Source organism: Corythoichthys intestinalis, chromosome 15, assembly GCF_030265065.1.
Source record: "Corythoichthys intestinalis isolate RoL2023-P3 chromosome 15, ASM3026506v1, whole genome shotgun sequence".
Classification (NCBI taxonomy): domain Eukaryota; kingdom Metazoa; phylum Chordata; class Actinopteri; order Syngnathiformes; family Syngnathidae; genus Corythoichthys; species Corythoichthys intestinalis.
In genome coordinates, this window is record NC_080409.1 from 46,853,478 (window position 1) to 46,870,373 (window position 16,896).

General features: G+C 38.2%; 1 protein-coding gene across 2 annotated transcripts in view; it reads right to left on the reverse strand.

Annotated features, from left to right (window-relative positions):
* LOC130931535 (brain-enriched guanylate kinase-associated protein) overlaps positions 1 to 16,896 on the reverse strand; it is a 272,836-nt gene that overhangs the window by 133,943 nt on the left and 121,997 nt on the right. Inside the window, exon 6 of one of the 2 annotated variants that reach the window (XM_057860428.1) lies at positions 6,874 to 6,905. In XM_057860428.1, the coding sequence (XP_057716411.1) occupies positions 6,874 to 6,905 (32 nt within the window). Of the gene's footprint in view, positions 1 to 6,627; positions 6,828 to 6,873; positions 6,906 to 16,896 lie in introns of those variants that run through there. The other variant, XM_057860430.1, reaches the window with a different exon arrangement.

Consider the following 16,896-nt stretch of genomic DNA (forward strand, 5'->3'; position numbering starts at 1 on the left):
ACTAGCAATTAATAAAACAACTGGAACAGTAACTGAAGAAATAATTAGAACTGTACATAAATTTTGACTGTTATTTATATCTGTAGTGCTGCAATGCATGCTAAGAGGCATGTTGTACGACGACAGTGTTGACAGCAGGTGGTAACAGAAGCTGACTGTCTCATCCAAGGGAACAGTGATGGCCAAATGAAGCTTCTTTTATTAATTATTAATTAATTACGCTTTGCAGCCAATTGGTTCAAAGCTTCATGGTGGTACATTTGGTCTTAGACAGCCTTATGATGCCGCTGTCAAATAAAGTGTTACCGGTTAATATCGTTTGTGAATATCCCATAATACAGTGAGGAAGGCTGCGGCTTATAGTACAGTGCGGCTTATATATGAACAAATGTCGTTTTTGTGTCAAATTTGGTGTGCGGCGGCTTATAGTCAGGTGCACCTTATAGTGCGAAACTTACGGTAAATATTTATTTTTAAATAAGAAGTTTTTGACCTGATTGTTAAATTCCAGAACTAAATATTTAATTTAAATCTTAAATTTATATCCTATATCCTAAATGCTAAATCTGGAAATGGTTGAAACTAAATATTTAGCTTAATATGCAAATTCACATGATTGGAAACCGGAAGTAACAAAATAAAAGCTGGACTACACAAAATAACCTTTATATAATTTCTCCTAAATATGTATTTTACCTATATATTGTTATTATCACAATGACTCATATCCAAGAGCAGACTGCCACCGTTGAGTAGGTTTTATTCATTTTCAAGCAACATAAACAGACAGTCTGAGCTGCTCCACCAGCTTTTATTTTGTTACTTCCGGTCTCCAGTTATGTGAATTTGCATATTAAGCTAAATATTTAGTTCCGACCGTTTCCTTATTTAACATTTAGGATATAGGATATAAGTTTAAGTTTTAAATTAAATTAGGGCTGTCAAAATTATCGCGTTAACGGGCGGTAATAATTTTTTAAAATTAATCATGTTAAAATATTTGACGCAATTAACGCACATGCCCCGCTCAAACAGATTAAAATGACAGTACAGTGTAATCTCCACTTGTTACTTGTGTTTTTTGGAGTTTTGTCGCCCTCTGCTGGTGCTTGGGTGCAACCCATGAGCATTGTGTAATTATTGACATCAACAATGGCGGGCTACTAGTTTATTTTTTGATTGAAAATTTTACAAATTTTATTAAAACGAAAACATTAAGAGGGGTTTTAATATAAAATGTCTATAACTTGTACTAACATTTATCTTTTAAGAACTACAAGTCTTTCTATCCATGGATCGCTTTAACAGAATGTTAATAATGTTAATGCCATCTTGTTGATTGTTATAATAAACAAATACAGTACTTATGTACCGTATGTTGAATGTATATATCCGTCTTGTGTCTTATCTTTCCATTCCAACAATAATTTACAGAAAAATATGGCATATTTTATAGATGGTTTGAATTGCGATTTATTAATTTTTAAGCTGTAATTAACTCAGCCTATATTAAATATTTAGTTCTGGATTTAAACAATCAGGTCCAAAACTTATTTAAAAATAAATATTTAAGTTGCTAAATAATGTTGTAAATGTGAAAAAAAAAAGAGTGACTCTAAAAGTTTTACACCATTTTAAACACTGTGTGGCGCTAAATGTGAGAAAATGTTGTCGTAATTTTGAGCATATGCTGCTTTACAAACGGCGCCCCATACTGACTCAACTCAAATCAACTAAAAGGAACAAAAATGCAAACATAAAACACTGTAATTTCCACACTATAGGGCGCACCTGAATATAAGCAGCCACCCACCAAATTTGGCACGGAAACGGCATTTGTTCATAGATAAGACGCAATGTATAAGCCGCAGCTGTCCTCACTGTATTATGGGATATTTACCCCAAAAGATATTAACCGGTAACACTTTATTTGACAGTGTCATAATATGACTATCATAAGACCAAATGAACCACCATGAAGCTTTGAACCAATTGGCTGCAAAGCTTCATTGCTTCAAGAAGCTTTATTTCACTGCTTCCTTGGGGGAAACAGTCAACCTCTGCTGCCACCTGTTGTCAACACTGTTGTTGTCCAACATGCCTCCTAGCATGCGTTGCAGCGCTACAGATGTACTGTATATACCGATCAAAATGTTCTGTGCTAAATATTTCCTCAGTAACTGTTCCAGTTCCATTAATTTTAGGGCTGCAGCTATCGAATATTTTAGTAATCGAGTAATCGACTGAAAATTCTATCGATTAATCGAGTAATCGGATAAAACATTTTTTTTTTTTTAGGTAAAGAGCAATTATAAATACAGATGAAAAAACGACATTTCATCTAATATTGAACCATTTTCAGTCAATCAATGTCTTTATTTTCGATGTACATTGTTGAAAACAGCCAATAATTGCGTCTCAAATGTGACTTAAAAAAAAACAAAACAAAACAAAAAAAAAAGACTGAAGATTCACTGCTTTCACTCAAAAAACTTTTAAATCTTATAAAAAAAATATGTATTTCTTACCTAAAAATGTCACTACGCTTGATAAGACACATCACTTAAAAGTTAGGTGTTTTTCCCACGTGTTTCAATTGAATTTCCACTTGTGTCAAGCTATAAGTTCTAGTTAAGTTTTAAGTTATTCTAAACTGTAAGTCATGATAGGATTTTCAGTGTTTGCTGTGTTCAAAATAAATGTTGTGCTTTATTGGAGCACATTAGGCACCAGTGCTACTTGGTGTTTTATCCAGCAACGACTAATGAGCTAAAATTGACAGTTAGCATGATTAAGTTTTTAGTTTACACCCTAATCACTCCACAGCGCTGTTTTCACAGATTAAATAAAGCCTGTATGTAAGAGTTTGTCACGCATCGACTGTAGTCATAATGAATAGAAACCTAGCCCTCCGCAGGGATAACGTTACGTGAGCGAGTGACAGTAACGTTAATCTTATTTATGAGCGCTGAGAAGTGTACTGCTTTAAGATGGCAGCTGTTTTATTAACGCCGCCGAGTCGGTCATTTCGCATCTAGTTCTACGTACATGTGATATCTACGACACACATACAGACACTACCTGCTACCACGTAGCAACATGCGGGCGTAGATTTTAGCAACGTCGGCGCAGTTTGTAACGTTTGTCAGCTGCAGTAAGGTATTTTTTTATTGCTTCTTCCTCTACGCACGTGACGTCAGCGCGTTGTCCCGTATTAAAAGTAGTCCGGGCAAAACGTGATGCTTAGAGCTAGCAAAATTAAACGATTCCTCAAGGTGAATAAAATTACTCGCATCAGTTTTTAAACTTGAGTTACTCGAGTTGCTCGAGTATTCGTTTCAGCTCTAATTAATTTATAGTTATGGTATTTGGGAACACTTTATTTGACAGTGGTGCCATAAGTTATTAGACAATTATTATTATGACGTTGCACCAGAGGTTGCGCTAGACTTTTTCGTTGTCTGTCATTTTGACTGACAGGGTCATAAAAATCCGGTCATAATCTATTTTTACCCGTCAATTAAAATTTTAAAATGATGATAATGACATTGTGGTGACCCTTTGTTTGGCATAATTCACCTTCAGTACTTGTGTGTCCATTTGGCCGAGCGCGTTACCGGCTACGACAGTCACGTGACAGAGACACTTAAGACCCGCGCGCGGTCCCCTCACTATCCACTCGCTCTCGCTGTATGATTGGCCGAAGAGTCGAAATGCTCTCCCGTGAAATGCCCGTTCAAAAATGTTCCCGTTGTTACTTCGTGTGTTCGCTTATAAGTGCCCATTTAAAAAGGAAAAGCGATGGATGATACTACACACAGAGCGTATTATTAACAAATGTTAAAGTTGTATAATCATATAGCGAGAATAAGGAACGTCACTGACAAGCGCAGGCCCCGCGAGTGGACAGTGAGGGGTCTAGGATAGTGCGCCTACAGCTAACAAGACTCTTAACATTGCATACCGCTTCAACATATTCAATAGTATTTAGTTTTCATTCATTTTAAATTAATATTCTGTCCGAACAAGCTTAACAGAGAATCCACACCGTGCCATCACACATCAAGCAGATGAATATGTAACTTTTTCTCCGCAGTGACAAAAACAGCTGACTGCGGCCCCAGTAGTTAGGTAGCCTACCATATGTAGCATATGGAACAATGAAATTAACAGTTCACCTGCTGTGGCCTGAACGTAGTCTCACACTTTCCTCCTGGTGCGCATGGACTTGAATTGCGTGCCCGCTTGTGCAGTCCCTGTTTTTTCACCTCTTTTATCAACACCATCGTCGTTTTGGGGCTTTTTGAAGAAACTTTGGACACTCAGTTGCCTTGACATTTTTCAGAATAAGGCCAACGACGTCATGCATCAAGAGAGACAATAGCTAATTAATAAGCTCACTCGCCACCCTGTGGTCTGGGGTGTGAATTGCAACCGGTCAAAATGACGGATGGACTTCAGTTTTTTCCGTCACCGTTTTAAAAAATCGGTCAAAGACGGAAAATATTCGGTTAACGCGACCCCTGCGTTGCACTGTCATGAGCATTAATGAATGCATATCTCAGATGTCATTTAGTGCTATCCAGCAAATCCAGCAAAAGCTTTTTGTTTTGTGACGGCCACCATGTTGGATTTTGTCAAAAAAGTTGCTATTTCTGGCAAAAAATTATACGACATGTTAAATATTGCTATTGATCCTGAAAATATAGGTGATTGTCTCTGCATTTGGTGATGTTTGTGCATCTAGCGTAAAATCAGAATTTTTATTTAAAGTGATTTTCTATTTTGTTGTATAAAAAAATATTCAGAATTTTATTCTGGAACGACTTGGAATTTTTTGATGCCGCAGCTCATGGAGACTTATATACAGTGCCCTCCATAATTATTTGCACCCCTGAAAAAGATGTGTTTTTTAGCTTCGAATATATCTATATTTTTTAATTCAAATAATATGGGACCTTAATGGAAAAAAAGAAAAATCCAACCTTCAATACAAGTGCATTCATTCAGTGGGGAAAAAATCCCACATAAAGAAAAAAAATACACAAAAATACACACTGTCCCAGGCTTCAACTTCAGTGAGATCAAGATTGAGCTTTCTGGCAACAAACACTCTAAGTGGGTCTGGCGTGCCATGAAAGATGCGCATGCTGAAAAGCACCTCATACCCACTGTGGAGTATGGGGGCTGTGGAGCTGTTTCGCTTCCAAAGGCCCTGGCAACCTTGTTAGGGTGCATGGCATCATGAATGCTTTGAAATACCAGGACATTTTAAATCAAAATCTGTTGCCCTCTGCCCGAAAGCTGAAGATGGGTCGTCACTGGGTCTTTCAGCAAGACAATGAGCCTAAATATATGGCCAAATCTACACAGAAATGGTTCACCAGACACAAAATCAAGCTCCTCCCATGGCCATCTCAGTCCCCAGACCTTGTTTTATTGGCAAAAGGGGGTTGTATAAAGTATTAAGTGCTAATAATTGTGACACACATTATTTGATGTCAAATATTTTTTTCTTTATGTGGGATTTTTTCAACACTGAATGAATGCACTTGTATTGAAGGTTGGATTTTTCTTTTTTTTCCCCATTAAGGTCCCATATTATTTGGGGAAAAAAAAAAAAAAAAAAAAAAAAAAAAAAACATTAGAAGCTAAAAAAAACACATCTTTTTCAGGGGTGCCAATAATTATGGAGGGCACTGTATGCCTAAGGGAAGTGATTGTTTTGGTTTTAGGTCGCTAGTGGCTTTGGTTTTGAAAATATTTGAATTTTAAGTTTTTTAGAATAAGCCCCCTACGGATCGGACCCGAGCCAAGTCAACTGATAGCGAAGTTTATGTGTGAAGTAAGACAATTCAGAAAAGTACCCTATTCATGGAATGGTGTTACTCAAATGCAATTATAAATTTTAGCATTTTGAAGTTCTGACTTATTTTAAGGTAGGCGGAAATGCTAAAATATTACTTCAAAAGATATATCCATTTAGAAGACAGATTATCCAGTTTTTTTCCATCGTTTCCTATGGGTGACTTGCTTCTAGATCCAAACAAATTGGATTATTTTGTTTAGTTGCTTTCTACTGATTAATGCAAAAATGAACATGTTTTATTCACTTAATGCTAGTGAACTTCTTTTTTTGCTTGTAAGAAAAGCAACAGTCGATGTTTCTTCCTCATCATCTGGAGGTTAAAGTAATTAACTTCAGCATGTCATGATGATGCCATGACACACACTTACAGGCAACACTCCAGGGAACACTTAATGATTTTTTTCAGTGCAGTCTCGCCAATATTCATAGCCTTTTTCTCCACTCAAGCGGGACAATACCACTGCATTTAATTGCCTTGCTGGAGTTCAACAAGAGCAACTTTTTGTCTCCTAATTGCCTTTTTTTGGGGCGACACGCAGTGAAGCTGTAAGGGAGTTCTTTGGATTCCGTGCAAAAGCAATCAATTCTGAATAAGACCTATGTATGACATAATCCATATTGTATTATTGAGCATAGCAGTGAATTGACAGACATGCAACACATGGTCACAACTGCAGCAACAGCAACCCCAACAGTGCGGTGTAAAAAATATAAAACAGAAAACGCCGGGCATGCAATTACTACCCCCCCGGTCTTACCGTCTGAACGTCTTCCGCCTCATTTTGGCCGCATGTGCTTCCCTTCAGAGCCGCATGCGTTTCCTCTCATTGTGACTGAAGATGTACTAGGCATGCACACGGCGTGAAAGTAAGGACTGAATGGGATCTGAATGGAGGAGGAGGTATACGCAGCAAGGGGGAGGGATGGTGATGGAGAGAAGAAGAAGAGGGGTTGGGGTGCTTGGTGACACTACTAGGAGGAGAATAGGAGTGAAAGTGTCTAACCTCACGTCACGTTGTGTCTCTCCATCACAATCCTGGCGGGAAAAGAAGAAGAAGAAGAGGGAAGGCGGGGCGAGTGATTAGATTTATTTGTCAGGCAGATTTATGGGTAGGAGCTCCTCTCATGTGGCGTTTAACGAGCTCTCATGTCCTGTCAAACAAACACATCCATTATCCCTCACCTTAACGTGTCACCGCTGAAGACGACAACAGCGGCGGCAGCGGTGAACTAAATGACAGATGAGCAGCATAGCAAAACAAAAATGCTGCGCGCTGCAGAATCGGTGAAGGAGGAAAACCCGAGGGAGGCGGCACGCTCGCGTAGAACAGCTTTTAATAATGGAGATAACAGAAGTAGAGTCAACTCGCGTTTATCACGGAGGATCTGAAAATCTACTGTACATATAGTTTATGGCTATATACTAGGGGTGTAACGGTACACAAAAATCTCGGTTCGGTACGTACCTCGGTTTTGAGGTCACGGTTCGGTTCATTTTCGGTACAGTAAGAAAACAAAATGCAAAATATAAATGTGCTAGTTGTTTATTACACACTTTTGTGCTTTCAACATTAGGAACATTAGCTTACACCAGTACTTCTCAAATAGTGGGGCGCAGAGCAATGCCAGGGGGGGCGCATGTGACCTCGGGGAACACGCTTTGACACACGCTTGGTGCTGCGTCACCAGTAGGTGGACGGCGAGATAGTGTAAAGTGTTTTGAGCACCTTGAAAGGTGGAAAAGTGCTATATAAGTATAACTGGAATAAAGTGTACTTGCACATCCACTCAGTGGGTGGCAGTGGCGCTCTCATTTTCAGAGTGCGCGCAGTATTTTTGAACTAAGCAAGAGCACTCAGCACACAGAAAACAGATATGAAGAGCAGTGGGCCGCCGCCGTTTTTGAAAGCCGTTTTCCGACCGGACTCACTCACGCAGCGACACACTGTCTTCTCCGGTTCTCACGTCTCCGCCCGAGAAGTGCAGTTTTCGGCTTGGGATCATCACGACGACCGCCCTCACCTACGGTTCTCCCTCGGCTGCCGAGAATGCTCTTTTTTCGTGCCGTTTGCCTTTTAGCTTTGACTTTTAATACAGTGGGTGATGTACCACTGTTTACTGTGTCTAAAAATAATTATAGCGGACAGCCAGAAGCCAAATCAATTAATCTCATCCCAATCTCGTTGATAAGCCGCTTGATTGTTTTTCAGCGAAAACGTGCTGATTATTGCCAACAATCGTCCTGCTTTGTCAGTGTTATACAGGCATGAAAATGGGTCAGGGGTTAAAAAGGTGAGAAGGGTGTGGAGGAAATATGTTCCAGTACACTGTACACCCCAACAAAATATTGAGCTCTGTCGACCCACACTGTGTTTCAGCAGGGCCGTGCAGAGACCGGTGGAGGGGCGGGTGCTCGTAGATCAAAAGGAGCACGTGAACAAGTATTTAATACACCTTAAAACAACATAACTTCAATTTTAACCAGCTTTCGATAATTATTGGCTGCGACTGTGACATACTTTAATTGGGAGGGGGCAACAGTGAATAGAAATCAAAACTGTCATCAACACTTTCTGGCTTTGACTCAGTCAGTCTGCCTATTTTCGTCCCTCAACTTCTGCATCAAAACTTCCTTCCTCAACTTGTTCATCTGAGAACAAACCACATTAGATGGTCACTGAGCCACCAACAGCACAGTTTTCTTAAAACTATTATTTCATTATTATCCATACTTAACAACTCTAGCACCTAACTATTAATAAAGCAATGACATAAAATCTTATAGAAACATAACATTGTAATTGTGTTTATAATTGTATTTAATACCCGACTATCCTTGCAAACTTGTTCTTACCAGGTCTGCTATTCACCCAGCTGATGAGGTATCCACTGCCTTTAGCAACCTCATCTAACTCCTTTTTTTATCCCTCAATCTCCCTTCCCTATGAGGCATGTCTATGTAATGAAATATAAATATTAAAAAAAAACAAAAAAACAGACTCCCCGGTGGCTTTTAGTTTTAAAGCTTTCTTAATTTCTTTCTCTCTCAATAACGATGGAGGTAGATTTGTGTTTTTATTATTCAATCGTGTTTTTATTATTCAATCAAAAAACAAAGTTACTTCTATCAAAAACAAAGTTGCTTCAATCAAAATACAGTATATACTTTTAATCCCCAAAAAGTCACTTCAATTAAAAAAAATTGTTTTTGATTGCAAAAATAAATTTGAGACAAAAAAAGCATTTGAAAACTATTTTACTTGATTGAAACAAATTTTTCCATTGAAGTAATGTTGTTTTGCGTTTGGGCCACATTTTGGCTAGGACATTTGTGTCTTTATTATTCAATCAAATAAGTTGCTTCAAACAAAAAAATATATATAAAAAGAAAAACTTTGCACACGTGTCAGTCACCATTTACCAAAGCCTGAGAGGGTTTGAGTAGACTCACTATGAAGCATGTAATAAAGCCAAGCATTTTCTTACTACTTTATTCTTGTTTAAAAATAATTCGGTGGGGCAGTAACATGTTTAAAACTTATCATAATTCTTACATTTTGAGGTGCTTGAAAACCATTTATAAATGATACTTTGGTGAAAAAAGTGAAAAAACGTCGAATATGTATCTTTTTTCCAATGTAAAATCTGAATAAATGCATTGAACATGCACAAAAAAATGGGGGGGGGGGGGGGGGGGGCTACTTCGCGGTTTTCACTTATTGCGGCGGGTTCTGGTCCCCATTAACCGCGAAAAACGAGGGATCCCTGTATTTCTGAAAAGCTTTAAGAAGCAGGACTCATTCCCACCACTCGTCGGGCCGGTGTTGTGCCGCCACCGGCCGTCAGCTCAAATCCAAGCCGAAAATAACGCGTCTCCGGCGGACGACGGGAGCCATGTGAGGCGCCACCTCCATCCGAGAGCATGCCGCTTAATTTGACTCAACAGTGTGTTTCTTCGTTTATATTACCGCTAAATACACAAGCTTGACGCCAATTTAACGGGAGCTATTTTTTTTCATGGGAGATTTGGCTAGCTCTGGCAGTGTTCAGCGCAAGCTGCAACGAATGGCAGTAACTTTTTTATATCGCAAAATGTGAAAACGATTGAAACCATTACTCACCAAATTCAATCTGCTGGCAAATACAGGCAAGTGTGTATGCTGCGCTCTGGTCTGCCCCGGTGTGGATAAGGCCTGCTTTTTGTTTTCGCAGCTATGCAATGCCAACCAAAGGCTCTCCGAGCACTCCATGTACAGTAAGGAGTGCGCGCGTTTGGAATAATGGAATGCACCTTGGGCCAATGATTGGTTCTCGTCAGCGAAGCATCTAGAAGGATTTGCTGACTGTCCAAGTGTGACATTTTTTAAAGAACCGATTTCTTAAGTGCTCAGTTTACGTACTAAGTTAATCACATGATGATAATAATAATGTAACGTTGATAATAGTCAACCGTTTTATCAGATTGAAATTCTTTATTTGTGGAAACTTATTGAACAACAAGACTGCTATCTGCCGCAGCCAACGCACATATCTCCCCCGCCAGAACAAACGTAAACACGGAAGGCACGTCCCTCGCTCTCCCGCACCTCCCTCACTCTCTACGTCATGCGGTGCATTCAGGAACACATGCTAACACCCTCGCCACATTATAACTCGATTCGTTACAATAATAATAATTAAATAAAACCTCCCGACCCCCCCTCCTCCTCCCAAAAAGAATTTCTCCTCGGATCTACACAATTCACGTAGGTCGCCATTTTTGACTTCAAAACGGCGAATTTCGCCGAAAGGTGAGAGATTTTCATGCCTGGTTATATCAGTAAACCAGTGAGCATTGTTAGCATGTCATTGCAAAATAACTCCACAGCATTGCAAAGGAGGTAATACTGTGAGCAGCAAAAATAAAAACTGTCCTTCTGTCCAAAATTTAAAGATTTAAATGTGATTTTTATGATCTTCATGTGATGTAAAGCACTTTGAATTGCCTCGTGTTGAATTGTGCTATATAAGTAAATTTGCCTTGCCTTGCCAAAGACACTCTTTTTATCTTTAATTCAGTTTTGTTTTTTCGGTCAAATTTTTGGGCATATTGTCCTCATGAGTGAATGTTTCTAATCAATTTGAATTTGTTAGTATTTACTGATTTTATTACATTTTATTTTTCTGTATCAAATGGTCAAAAATGTACCTTGAGTGTATTTTTACAGTTCGGATGTGACTTTTTTTTAAATTCAGGCAAATTGATGCACGTCAAGTCTTCTCTGTTACAAACAAAACTGTGAATAAAGTTATACTTTATTATAAGTTGATCTATGTTACTTTTTTTCTTTATTAGAAAAAAAGGACACAATGTTAGGCAGATGTGTATTTATAATAGTAATTTTATAGACAAATGATACTATTTACAGTGGCGGCAGAGCGTTTGGGGGGGCGCGAAACATTTACGTCTTCCTTGGGGGGGGCGTCACAGAAAATAATTGAGAAGCACTGGCTTGCACAAAGCTAGAATTCTGCTCAAAAAGTAGCGGGTATTGAAGATCCAAAAACAATTTGCCTTTCAGACCCCGCGTATTGATCAGCTTTCTTTCTGGAAGAAAGAAGAAAAAAGAAGTCCTGTGTTAAAGAGAAAAGCAATCCCAATGAAAAAGATTTTAAAATGTATTTTACAAATAAAACGTACATTTGATTGGCCGATGACTTGACCCACCCCCAACACACACACACACATGCTCACACAGCCCCGATAGGAATATATGTTGACAACAGACCGCCTCCTCCACCCCCTTCGAAGACGAGGGATATTAGAATTTTTTTTCCGGCCAGCAGCAGCCACTGTAAGTAATTTAAAAAGATGGCAATGTTGTAGAGGTGGGAAGCACACCACTAATTTTGTTACTCAAAGTTCGACCTGCATCAGAGTTAGCATAACATTAAACTGCGTGCCACCACCAAACTTCATCAAATCTCAGATCCATGGGGGCTCCAGTAGGTCTCCTGCAATATTTGCTGTGACTGTGGTTAATTCAACGGAAGATTCATCTGAAAAATCCACCTTTTTCCACAAAACAGTGAAGTTTGACGGTGGCAAAATCATGGTCTGAGGTTACACCCAGTATGGGGTTGTGAGAGAGATCTGCAGGGTGGAAGGCAACCTAAAGAGTCTGAAATATCAACAAATCTTAGCTGCCTCTCTCATTCCTAACCATAAAAAGGGACAAATTCTGCAGCAGGATGGTGCTCCATCGCATACTTCAATCTCTACATCAAAGTTCCTCAAGGCAAAGAAGATCAAGATTCTCCAGGACTGGCCAGCCCAGTCACCAGACATGAACAGGATGAAAGAGGAAGAAAGGAAGACGAAACCCAAGAATGTTGATGAACTCTGGGAGGCATGCAAGACTGCTTTCTTTGAGGTTCCTGATGACTTCATCAATAAATTGTATGAATCCTTGCCGAACCACATGGATGCAGTCCTTCAAGCCCATGAAAGTCTCACAGCACCACTACTTAATTCGCTTATATTATGTAACATTTTTTTGTTCAATTTTCACACTAATGTAGGCGACAAAACTTTTGCCAAAATTTGACCTTTATGTCTTCATTAAATGATATTTTTTTTTCAGTGAAACAAACATATTTTTTTACATTCAACAACATTTGGGAGGGTCTTGGCTTTCATATGAGCCATTTCTAAAACTAATTGAATAATTAAAAGTCAGGTTGTTAGCAACTGTTTCTACAAAATGGATAAGCGACCGGACTTTTGTCAGGGACTGTAGTCTTGTGATTGGCTGATGATGAACACTGAAGCAAAACATTACATTTGCGATGCGTAAATCCTCATTTAAAATGGGAAAATCTCTGCTTAAACATTGAGATCCATTTTAGAAGTATTTCCCCAAAAAATGTTTTTTTAAAATGTGTATTTAAATATTATTGCCATTTCATGAATGACTGATTGTGCATCACTAACAATGTTTCTGCTCTGTGTGAATGGAGGTAAGCCACCTGAACTTTATTGTTTATTTCTCAGTGCAGACCCAAAATTTATCACTCTGTCAAGCAACTGAGGTACAAAATATATGTCCAGCTTCTATCTTCCGCCATCAAAGGTTCTAGAATTTAAAGACCGACATCATTAGAAGGTCAGGAGGATCTCTTCGTTTTTATGCACGTCAAAACTCACAGTTATCCTTGGAATTTATGGAAGTATTTACAGGTAATAATATATTATAGTGTGGGAAAGCACTATACTGTGTTTTATATGTGTGCATGTGAGCATAAGGTGTGACAAGGTGCCATATACGAACGTCACAAAACAGGATGAGTCATAGAGTGGCTGAAAGACGCTCCGCTCACTAATTCCGCTCTGTGCGTCTCAGTATCTTACTGTTTGTGTGTGAGGGTGTGAGTGTTTGTGTGTGTAGGGTGGGTGACAAATTACATTGAGCAGCTCGTGTGGATGCGGACAATGAGGGAGTTAATTTTGCGAAAAAATGCCAAATGCTTCTTTCAATTTGTGCTGTGGGTCACTTTGAGCTACAAACGCAAGACAACTGAATGGATTACAATGCTTATAGTGACAAAGTTGTAGTTGTTTTGATAACCTTTTACAAACAGGTCATTGGAAATGTTTAAATGTTGTAACCAGGGCTGTCAACAGACTTGCAGGGGCCCGGGGACAAGAGACCATCGAAAAGCCCCCACCCCTGCCATTGGCTTGTCACAACAACATACGCAGTACATTTAAGGCTTTGCAAGCAATGACAGTGTTAAATTTTCAAATCATTTAATTTGAGATGGACAGTTAAATTTAATAGACCGTAATATGATGTGACAATATAAACAATTTCCATCTTTTTTCCCATGTAGGCTACAATGCAATACAACTGAGAGTGCTATGCTTGTCTGCTAAGCAACAAAACAGTGTAACTAAACATCCTGCGCCTGCCCCCTCCACCTCCCTGGGGTTATCAAGCCCTCAAACAGTGATGCACCTAGATTTTAAACTGGCTTTTACAGTGCCCTCCATAATTATTGGATTTATAATAATTATGTGTTTTTTAGCCTCTAATAATTTTTTTCCTTCTAAATAATATGGGACCTTAATAGAAAAAAAGAGAAAAATCCAACCTTCAATACAAGTGCATTTATTCAGTGGGGAAAAAATCCCACATAAAGAAATAATTATTTTACATCAAATTATGTGTGTCACAATTATTAGCACCCCTGGTGTTAAAACTTTGTACAGCCCCCTTTTGCCAACAAAATAGCACCTAATCTTCTATAATGTTTCACAAGATGGGAAAAGACAGAAAGGGGGATCTTCAGCCATTCCTCTTTGCAGAATCTCTCTAAATCATCCAGAGACCTGGGTCCTCTCCTCTGTACTCTCCTCTTCAGCTCACCCCACAGGTTTTCAATGGGGTTGAGGTCTGGGGACTGAGATGGCCATGGGAGGAGCTTGATTTTGTGTCTGGTGAACCATTTCTGTGTAGATTTGGCCATATCTTTAGGGTCATTGTCTTGCTGAAAGACCCAGTGACGACCCATCTTCAGCTTTCAGGCAGAGGGCAACATATTTTAATTTAAAATGTCCTGGTATTTCAAAGCATTCATGATGCCATGCACCCTAACAAGGTTCCCAGGGCCTTTGGAAGGTGAAACAGCCCCACAGCATTACTGACTCACCCCCATACTTCACAGTGGGAACTATTCACAACGAGGAAAAGGCAACGAAGAGATCTGCAAAGTCACTCATTTTCATGACGCGGGATTCAAAAAACTAAATAAATATAGCGATCGCTTCCACACACATCCAAGTGGTCCATATCATTCAGGAGCATAATATACCGCGTGTATTATGAAATAAACATGCTTTTTCGTGTCACATGCACTTTAAGGTTATATCGAGTAGAACATAATATTTAATCAGATAATGATTTAAATAAAAAAGAAATGTGTGAATGTAAAGCACAATAAATTAAGGGTCATTCAGGGGCCCCTATGGTGCTGAGGCCCGGGACAACATACCCATTTGCCCCCTGTCAACAGGCTTGGTTGTAACAGTTTTTATGCGATTGCATCAGATAATACAAGACTCATTCAATTTTTTGTGCTATTTTGGATTATTATAGCCTTGATTTGCCAGAATAGGATCACTTTTAAGGATTTGGTTGAATTTTCTAATATTTTCCTGAATATCGGAATACACACAAAGTTTAAATGTTTTTCTAATATAGTAAATGTGCATATATTATTGGAAAATCGTTGTCAATGATATAAGGAGTGGATGACCAGCCCCTCCACAATGTGTCATGTAAATCTCTTGGGTCATTTTTTAACAATTCTGAGAGAAAAAAATAAACTAACCAATGGCCATTAAGGTCAAATTTAAGTTAACACACACCATATAAAATGTGTTTTCCCTACCTGTCATGCCTTGAGTTAAGTCTTGTCAAGTTTGTGCGCTAGTGTGTCTTGTTATTGTGATTACCCATTGATTTCACCTGCTCCTTGTGTATCCACCAATCCGCTGCCTTTTGTATCAACCACCTGTACTTCATAGTCTCGTTACCCCTTGTCTGTTTATTTAAGATCCCAGTTTCTGTTCACTCCTTGTCAGTGTTATTAATCTTACTTTGAAATGGTAATTATTAGGGCTGTCAAAATTATTGCGTTAACGGGTGGTAATTAATTTTTAAAAATTAATCACGTTAAAATATTTGACGCAATTAACGCACATGCCCCGCTCAAACAGATTAAAATGACAGCACAGTGAAATGGCATCTTGTTAAGTGTGTTTTTTGGAGTTTTGTCGCCCTCTGCTGGCGCTTGGGTGCGACTGATTTTATAGGCTTCAGCACCCGTGAGCATTGTGTAAGTAATTATTGACATCAACAATGGCGGGCTACTAGTTTATTTTTTGATTGAAAATTTTACAAATTTTATTAAAATGAAAACATTAAGAGGGGTTTTAATATAAAATTTCTATAACTTGTACTAACATTTTTCTTTTAAGAACTACAAGTCCCTCAATCCATGGACAGCTTTAACAGAATGTTAATAATGTTAATGCCATCTTGTTGATTTATTGTTATAATAAACAAATACAGTACTTATGTACAGTATGTTGAATGTATATATATCCGTCTTGTGTCTTATCTTTCCATTCCATTGATAATTTACAGAAAAAAAAAAAAAATCACACACGGTGTATGGATTCGTCATTCATGAAAAGTTTAGGGCAAGTGACTATTTTTAGTAAAAAAAAAAAAAAACTAGGGCTGTCAAAATTACAGCGTTAACGGGCGGTAATTAATTTTTAAAATTAATCACGTTAAAATATTTGATGCAATTAACGCACATGCCCCGCTCAAACAGATTAAAATGACAGCACAGTGTCATGTCCACTTGTTACCTGTGTTTTTTGGTGTTTTGTCGCCTTCTGCTGGCGCTTGGGTGCGAATGATTTTATGGGTTTAAGCACCATGAGCATTGTGCATTTATTGACATCAACAATGGCGAGCTACTAGTTTATTTTTTTGATTGAAAATTTTACAAATTTTATTAAAACGAAAACATTAAGAAGGGTTTTGATATAAAATTTCTATAACTTGTACTAACATTCATCTTTTAATAACTACAAGTCTTTCTATCCATGGATCGCTTTAACAGAATGATAATGTTAATGCCATCTTGTTGATTTATTGTTATAATAAACAAATACAGTACTTATGTACAGTATGTTGAATGTATATATCCGTCTTGTGTCTTATCTTTCCTTTCCAACAATAATTAACAGAAAAATATGGCTTATTTATAGATGGTTTGAATTGCGATTAATTATGATTAATTAATTTTTAAGCTGTGATTAACTCGATTAAAAATTTTAATCGTTTGACAGCCCTAAAATAAAAAATAAAAAAACTATTATATTGTTGCATCTACAAGGACAACGCCCACTTGGTGATGATAATGCATACTGAACAGGAAAACACAGTATTTTCAATTAATTGCCAGTCATT